This window comes from Quercus suber, unplaced genomic scaffold (genome assembly GCF_002906115.3).
Source record: "Quercus suber isolate HL8 unplaced genomic scaffold, Cork oak 2.0 scaffold_84, whole genome shotgun sequence".
NCBI lineage: Eukaryota > Viridiplantae > Streptophyta > Magnoliopsida > Fagales > Fagaceae > Quercus > Quercus suber.
The window spans coordinates 194,063-203,127 of record NW_027069549.1 but is presented as its reverse complement, the minus strand read 5'-3'; the positions used below and the strand labels follow the sequence as shown (position 1 = coordinate 203,127).

General features: G+C 35.5%; 1 protein-coding gene across 1 annotated transcript; it reads left to right on the top strand.

The window, feature by feature from the left end:
* The first annotated feature begins 5,899 nt into the window (after window positions 1-5,899).
* Window positions 5,900-7,677, top strand: LOC111983175 (protein JINGUBANG). The gene has a single exon (XM_024014839.2). It carries the CDS (start codon window positions 5,972-5,974, stop codon window positions 7,331-7,333), a length of 1,362 nt encoding a protein of 453 aa, XP_023870607.2. The 5' UTR covers window positions 5,900-5,971; the 3' UTR covers window positions 7,334-7,677.
* Window positions 7,678-9,065: the final 1,388 nt, after the last annotated feature.

The window sequence follows — 9,065 nt, the reverse complement described above, 5'->3', positions numbered from 1 at the left end:
GCAACAACGACTTGGCAATCAGCTTAGGACGGTCCCCTCAACACTTACCTCCTTTCCCTTATTACCTCTCATGGTTGCCATTCCTATAAAGAGACGAAGAGAATTCACTTAGACAGGAGAATGAAAATAAAAGATATAAGGAATGCAGAAATCTAATACTTACTTTTTCTTACTGTAATCTCGTGTGCAAGTGCAATGTCAGACGGATTAGGACCTAACCCCCACTTGGCTAGTCGTCTGAGATTGACCAAGGAATGGAAATTCCTATTTGTGTGTAGACGAGCCTTGTGGACGCGGTCACGGTGCAACTTGCTCAAAGTGGGTCGTCCAACGGCTGTAGTGGAATAAATTGAAGTTAAATGAGATAATAATAAATAAAAGGTAAGAGAGAGAAGAAGGGGAAAGCTAAGGGACTTACCCTCAGGATGAAGGTTCCCTAGGTCCCAGTAAAACGACCAAAGGTATCCCGGCCAACGTCTACAGGATTTCCAGCCTAGAATCTAGAGACAAAGAAAAACTCCGTCTTTCATTTTCTGTTAGACGAGGCCAAGGATCTCACTAATCTACAATCTTTACTCCTGGCTGTGAATTGATAAAAGTCAGGAGATTGATGAATCTTTGAGGGTTTATAACAGTAGAGGAACTCGTCCATAGTAATAGGACGGTCCCCTCCAAACACTTCCCTCTATAAAATTTGCATTGAGATAATTAATCTCCATGCATTTGGGTTGAATTGACACACTCCTAAACCTAACCTAACTAACAGCTCTCTGGTAAAAGAATTTAAAGGAAACCTAAGACCTCCAAGAAGGTAGGCCTCATATACATCTATCCCAAAATGAGGATTACAGCACCACTCTCCACGGACGGGTAATCTAGGATTAAACTCGTATGGGATTGGTACCACTCCCTAAGGTTATTTAATCTTTCCTCGTCCGTCTTGGAAGGAATATCTACAGCACAACTATATACAGTTACCTCCGTCTCGTCCAAAGGACTGAACGGAGGGATGGAAGACGAGTTACCTACCTGGGACCCTAAAGTTTTTCTAAGTTGTTTCTGTACTTCTTCTTAAGGAAGCCCAGGGACCCCTGAGACATACTCCTCATCAGTGGTGTTTCCCCTACTAGTACTACTGGTATCACTAGAGTTATCACTACTCTTGTCATAATACTCGTTTATACTTTTTCTGTACTATCGCTAGACGAGGAAATGGTGATTTCTGACATTTTCTAAAAAGAAAATTTTGAAAACCTAAAAGACGAGGAGAGAGGGAATACCTAGCTCTAGGAGAACTGAAACTATGGACGCGAGGAAAATCTTAGACGAGGCTCTAGACGATGAATGTCAAGGAAGGAAAATCTCAGAAGTGAGGAGGGTAGTGGGGCATTCCACTATTTATAGATGGTTGACCTAAGCACATGAAACGACACAACCAACCATATGATGACACGTGGTCTTCGTCTCGAAAAAATGAATCGACGAAATGAACCATCAATTAGATTGTAACACGTGGCATCTCTGATTGTTGAAAAAATCTCGTCCATCCAGAGGAGTAAATTACTATATTTTCTTGGACGACACATGGACGAAGGGGCAACTGATGGTGCAAGAAAAACGCCAAGCTGATTACTCGTCCATATGGCCGTCCATAACAACGTACAAAGTGGAGAATGAAGGGATGATACGCTCGTCCTTCTCTTACTGTCCTCTTATACTAGTCCTTCATTCACTCGTCCAATGAAGGACGTACTAGCAGTGAACCTCGTCCGTCCTTAGTGATGGACGAGTGAAGTTCACCAAGAGTCATTACACTCTTCCAAAAGCCAAGAGTCATGTTGAAGAGTCATGTTGTTTGAACCAGAACACAAGTCCCGATGTGGTGACTCCCATGACAGTTATGGAAGTTACCCTTTGAATCCTCCAAACTCTACAACGATAGGAGAAATAACTGTCAAGCTAATACTATATAAAGACCTTTCTACGCAGAGGTAGGGGGACTTTTTCTGATTATAGAGAAAAATTGGTGAAGTCTTTGAAATGCTTTCTTTTCTACTTCAATCCACTAACTTTACCATCAGAGGATTCAAGATCGGCCTCCACCGGTCTTCTTTGATCTTCTTTGGTTTTTTAGGACTCACTCTTCAAGATCATCAACATCCGAAGACCTTTCAGCCCACTGATTTCTAAGGACTCATCAAATTATATTAGGAAAATTTTGAAACTATTTTCATTAGATATATAAAAATCTGTAAGAAAAAATATAATTTTTTTATTATTTTCCTATAAATTGTTTCTAAACCAATACTGTCCCTTTATTATTTAAAGCATTAGGACATGGTTGTTAAAATCGCGATCTGGATCATAGGATTACACAATTTTACAATTCCACCTCACCAAAACGTTTTGGATCACATTAGGATCATAAAAATGGTAAGATCGTGTAGGATCGTATAGGATCTTAGGATCGTATGAGATCCTACTGATCCTACCAAGACATTATTTTTTAGTTTTTTTTTTTTTTTTGGTGGTATAAATTTTTGTTTTGATGAATCTTTAAGGGTTTTTATTTTTCCATATTGTGATGGTATGGATTTTTTTTAATAAAATTATGTTAACCTAAGCAAATGTTTTCTAATTTCTAGTTCACTTGTATTCAAAATGAAGGAATGCTTCATCATTTCTAAATGAAAATTTTGATGTTGGTTTTGCTGCATATTAAGCTATAATGTTGTTAAATTTGTTTGATCAATATATTAATTTGTGTTCTAATATTCTAAAATGTTTTATATATAATTTTATCTGTTATGCTTGTATTTGTATATTGATTGATTGATTTTTTTGAGCATGCTTTGTAATTGTTTCTGAATGGTATAAATAGAATAGTTGAGTGTGAAATTATATCTTAATGTCTTTTGTAGTTCTAGGATACAAATATACAATGTCTACATAGATAATTTAGGATAGTGGTTATAAGAGTCTTAGAATGAGAATAATTAAATATTCATTTCACATTAATATTCATCTTACTTTTTGACTTCGTAGTGTAGTTAGGTAGTTTTCATTTTTTAACTTATTTTGGATTTTAAACTTGGAAAATATTTTTCATATATGTTGATAAATATTTTGGTATTTGGTTGCTTATTAGAAATTTATTGAACTTTTTAGATACATTAAGTCAAAACTTAAATATATTTGTTTTGTTAGTATAGATATAGTAATGTATGACATGTAAATTACATCATATGATGCAAATTTTAGTTTTTTATGGATAAATTTATAACTTACGTGATTATTCAACATACAAAGTTATTATCAATATATTTTTTTGCTTTAAATTTGAAAATATGTAAGATCTTAAGATCCATAATTCCATTTACTTTTCACAATTCTACGTAAGATCATGATTTTAATAACTTTTTTAGGAGGTCATGATTCTTATGAAATACTCCATTAATATATTTTTTAAGAAGAAAGATTCGGAGAAACCAAAAAGAAAAAAAAAAAAAAAGAAAGGAAAAAAAAAAAAAAAAAAAAAACCCTTAAAATGGACAAAAAGATATCACAATCTACAAACATGAAAGAGACAAGCTAGGTTAGGTTACAATTTTTCATGTTTTTTACATTGCACCCCTGTAAAAAATGTGTGCTTCTGTTTCCCTTCGATTTTTTTTTCTTTTATTTCTTTCTCATGCTACAAGTGTACAACATACACGTTTTTTTGGGCTAAAACATACACGTGTTAGTCCGTTAACCGTCACCATCTTTATGACTTTCATAATGTAATTTATTATTGTTATTAACCATTGTGAGTCTGTCCACAAAGAAAGGCGAGAAAATCGAGAGAGAAGACAGTACTAGTAATCTATATACAGCTTGAAGATCAAACCTTTTAGCATCTTGTCTGTACATGCATGCAAAATGCCAACCCAAACAAACGGGGGCCCAATATTTTTAAACATAAACTAGTGGAGAAAAACAATCGACCTTTTCCTGTTGGCTGTTGTTTAGAAATTCAGATACGAGTCTAGCTAGTCGTGCCCTCCTGTAAACCCACAGTGCTTACAGCATTAATTAATTCAACCCACTGGCTCTGTTTTTATTTATTTGTAGGATTGTATAATTTGAGAACAATGCTACTGCTGTAACATTTTACACAATTTTTTATCACAATTGTTACACAATTTTTTATCACAATTTTACTCCACGTGAGAGTTGTGAGTGGTGAAAAAAAAATGTTAAGTTGATATGAGTTCACATCTTCACTACTTAATTATAATTTTTTATATGACAAGTTAGGGCAAAAATTATATAAAAAGCTATAGTACTAGCATTTTTCATGATGTGATCGAGCAATCAACAATTTTTATTTTACATGCTCACTTATATCTGCTGCAAATACTCTCCACTTTTGTGCAAAAATCTTGATTGGAAGTCTTGATTTTGAAATTTTAGTTTAAAAAACTGAGCATGTGTGTATTGTGTTTGAAATTTTCCTAATTTGATCACCTCCTATTACTATTTTGGCCCAGCTCCAAGCATCAAGCATGCGATCGCTCTCATATTGATCTTTCATGGTGACAAAGCTTGTACTTTCGGAGGATATTCCGCTAAAGCATATGCCAATTCCAGAAACCTATACAACATAAAATGATAATACACATATTTTCAGATAAGTTGAAAGATTTTTTTTTCCTTGTTATGTGGAGAAGGCAAATTTGAATAGGTAAAATTCTCTTTAACTGAACTGGAGAGCTCTTGAGTCTTGACAGATAAGTTGAGAAGTTTGAAACAAATTAATGAATGAACGCTTTATGAAGATTAATTTCAAAACCTCATCCAGATAGAGCATTTTTAATTTTTATTATTACTATTTAGTAGAGTAACAAGCAAGTTTCATAGTCATTAAATAATGCATATACTAATTTTTTTTTCTTTTTTGGATAACTAATCACTATGTAAACCGTAGTGACGATGGGATAGTTTTACCTAGGTGAGTGAAGTGGTCATTTTAATTTTTAATTGAATAATATAAATATGATAAAAATTTGAATCTAAACCTGCTTGGAGTTATCTTTTACAACTCATTAAAATTATATATGAACTCTCTTACATTGTCATATAATAGGTTAGATCAAGATAGTTCCAAATATGTTTGGTGTCAAATTTATTTTTTATTTTTATTTTTATTTTTTGCTCTTGCACAGTGTATCGTCAAAGTTTTCAACCAGAGATTAATCACTGTTCGCGCTAGGTAAGCCCACAAAGGGGTAAAGCGCTTCTTATAAAAAGGTCATTTGACACAAAAATTAAGAAAATTATAAAAAATTGACACTTAGCTCAAGATTAAACTAAAATTAAAAACTAACATAGAGAAATTTTTTAGAAATACAACAAAATTTCACAATATTTTCATAACTCTTTTGTTTTTTTGATAAGAAGATTGTAACTTTTATAAAAAAATAAGATAAAAACAATACATCCTGAGCCAAAACTAACTCAATTATATTAAAATTTTCTTCTATCCAAGTTACATAATTGTCTATATTCTTGGCATAATGTGCCAAGATGTATGTTGCGCGATTGCTTTATTTTTTAACATGTGATAATTGTTTTAAGTAATAATGAACATTATTTAATATTTTTATTTTATGCTATTTTGACTTTAGATTTTTTTATTTTGATAGGTTGAACTATAGTGGATTGGTACATCGAATTGTTGTAGGAATAATAACAAAATATTAAAAAAAAGTTAATCTTTTTTTAATCTTTTCTCCATGCATTACCTCGACCAATTGAATTCGTCCCTTTTTTTACTCAATCCTATCCTCCACGTGGCACATTTCTATTGGCTCCCAACTCCCCAAGTTTCTTATATATACCCTCTCACAAGTTTCCATATGACTTCTCTCTCTCACTCTCACTCTTACTCTTACTCTTACTCTCTCTCTCTCTCACTCTAAAAGCCGGCATGAGGGTCCGCACATTGCTAGCCACTTGTTCCTCCTCCACATGCACCACCACCCCCACCACCACCACCACCACCGACAACAACTCAACCATCCCATTTCCGGAAAACCGGACACCAACTCCGAAACTCTTATTGGCTTCCGATACAGGCAGCTCTTCCGATATTCCTAGTGTTTCCACTTCATCATCAAACTCAACCGATACCACCACCAGCACCAGCAGCGGCACCCTACAAAGCAACCTCTCCCTCCAGACTCTGCCATCTGTCCTTTCCCTCCAAAAACTCTCCCCGGAAACCCTAAACCTCTCAGTCTCTCACCTCTGCACCACCACCATTAAACCCACTGCATCTCTCCCAATCACATCTCTCGCCGTCCATTCCAATCTCCTCTACGCCGCCTCCTCTCACGAGATCAACGTCTACGATTGCTCCACTTGTTCGTCTGTCAGCTCATTCAACGGTCAGGATTCCTCCTCCGGTTCTCTCAAGTCCGTTACTTTCGCTAACGGAAAAATCTTCACCGCTCATCAAGACTGTAAAATCCGAGTCTGGCAGGTAACGGCTGGTCCCACCAAAAAGCACAAGCTTTTAACGACTCTCCCAACTGTCAACGACCGTCTACGCCGCTTCGTTCTTCCAAAGAACTACGTAACCGTTCGCCGTCACAAGAAGCGGCTCTGGATAGAGCATTCCGACGCCGTCACTGGCCTCGCCGTTAACGACGGCTTCATCTATTCGGTTTCGTGGGATAAAAGCTTGAAAATATGGAGAGCTTCCGATCTCCGTTGCGTTGAGTCCGTTAATGCTCACGAGGACGCCGTGAACGCCGTAACGGTCTCTGAAGACGGAACGGTTTACACGGGCTCCGCCGATAGGCGAATCCGGGTTTGGGCCAGACCGTTCGGCGAGAAAAGACACGCGTTGGTTGCCACGCTGGAAAAGCATAAATCGGCTGTGAATGCCTTGGCCTTAAACGACGACGGATCGGTGCTGTTTTCGGGTGCGTGCGACCGTTCGATATCGGTGTGGGAGAGAGAGGACAGCGCGAATCACATGGCTGTCACCGGAGCATTGAGAGGTCACAGTAAAGCGATACTGTGTCTGATCAACGTCTCCGATTTGTTGTTCAGTGGGTCAGCTGATTGCACGGTCAGGATTTGGCAACGTGGACTTGATGGCAGGTATTGCTGTTTGGCCGTTTTGGATGGGCTTCAGAAACCGGTAAAGTCGTTAGCGGCAGTTTCAGATGATAAATCAAACGGTGTCGTTTCTGTCTTTGGTGGTAGTCTTGACGGGGAGATTAAGGTGTGGCAGGTCTCAGTTTCGAATCATTATAGTCCGACATCCTCAGTTGTTCTTTGATGAAACTTATGACAATAAAAATTGTACCAAGTGGTAATAGAATCAGATATGTACACACTCTGTTTCACTTTTTTTTTTTTTGTATGATTTTTTTAGACTATACCGATGAGTAAATTTGATATATTTATTTTTACATTTTTTTTTTTTTTTTTTTTTTGTATGATTTTTTTAGACTATACCGATGAGTAAATTTGATATATTTATTTTTACATTTTTTTTTTTGGTTTGAGTAGTGTAAATGCGAATGTGGTAGTTTGGTGTGAATTCATTTAGTTTATGCAGTAATAATTAGCTCTTGTTAACAATTACGTAGACAATAAAGTAAGCTTTATTCATTGATTTCATTCTATGCTTGACTCTATTATCTACTGATGACAACATCGTCGAAATAATGCTAGGCTGCCTTGGACTTTTGAGTCATACCCTGAGCATAGAATATGTAAGTAACTAGTAAGTTTCAAACATTTTTCTCGTTATATTTATGATGTACATTTTCTTTATGTTGAATGAAAGTTTTCAACCTTTCTACCTCAAAAAAAGAAGAAGAAAAAAAAAACTTTTCCTTGTTGGAAATTGGCCTAATTGCACATACAAAATTTTCAAACCTTGACTATATCTAAGAGACTTGAAAAGAGAAAGTAAAAAGAAATCGTCCTTTCTTTATCATTTATGGACCAAAAAATAAAGCAAAACATGACCATTCAATGTACATTATTTTGGGATCCATACAGGTACCAAAACCGTGGACCAGTAAGCCAAATTTTAATTTCTTCTAGAGGATCAAACATGGAATCTTCCTATTTTACCAATAATTCATTGAGAAAAAAGAGTGAAGAACCTCCCAATTCAAACGATGGAGTCCCCATTGGAATATGACTTTTTATAATTAAGCTTAAGTTAGGTCAACGAAAACAATGCCAAATGCATGAATAATGCAACCTCTTTGTTATTTCCGTACCTTTGAAGAATAGAATATTGGATTATTAATTACTAGAAAACAGTACAAGACCTAGCTGGGCAGATGAAGACAAGGAAGTATGAAATCCATGTGCTTAGCTGGATAACCCTCTTTTTAATCATAATTAACTTCCATAACGACCAATCAATTGTCATGTTTAAGCATGATGTACCTCGGAATTATATAAAATTCTCCGGTTGAGCTAAACCTTTGATCACCGGGAATTGTAAAAAAAAGAAGAAGATAGATTTTATACATATATACAGGTCAAACAAAGGAAGAATACAAGTTGCCGACACAGCATTAACTGGTTTAGTCCAATAGTATATATCAAGCTTTGAATTAAACTAACCTTAAGACTGTCAAATTAGTTTTAGAATCGCCTTTAGAAAATAATCATTCCATTAGGTATTGACTGAGGAAATAATACATGAAGATTTATTTAACAATACAAATAGTATCCTCGAGTAGTAGGGGCTAAATCTAATCTAAGGATAATGTCTCTCCCACTTGACAATAAAGAAGTTAATTACATTCGGAGTGCGCTCTAAAAATATGAACACTTCAAGAAAAAGGATAATGTCAAACTCTTTAAGAAAAAGCTTTGATATTTCAAGAAAAATTCAGCAAGTTTGTTTGTGAAAAGGATGCCTTAACCACTAAATTTAATTAATCTAATAAGTTGGTTGAGAAGTATAAGAAACTTGCTGAACATTCTTTGGAAAAGTTGAAGGAGTTTGAATGTTTGAATGTGGACTTGGATGTTAAACCTTT

Coding starts and splice junctions, on each gene's coding strand:
- LOC111983175 (XM_024014839.2), top strand. CDS start 5,972: ATGAGGGTCCGCACATTGCTAGCCACTTGTTCCTCCTCCACATGCACC.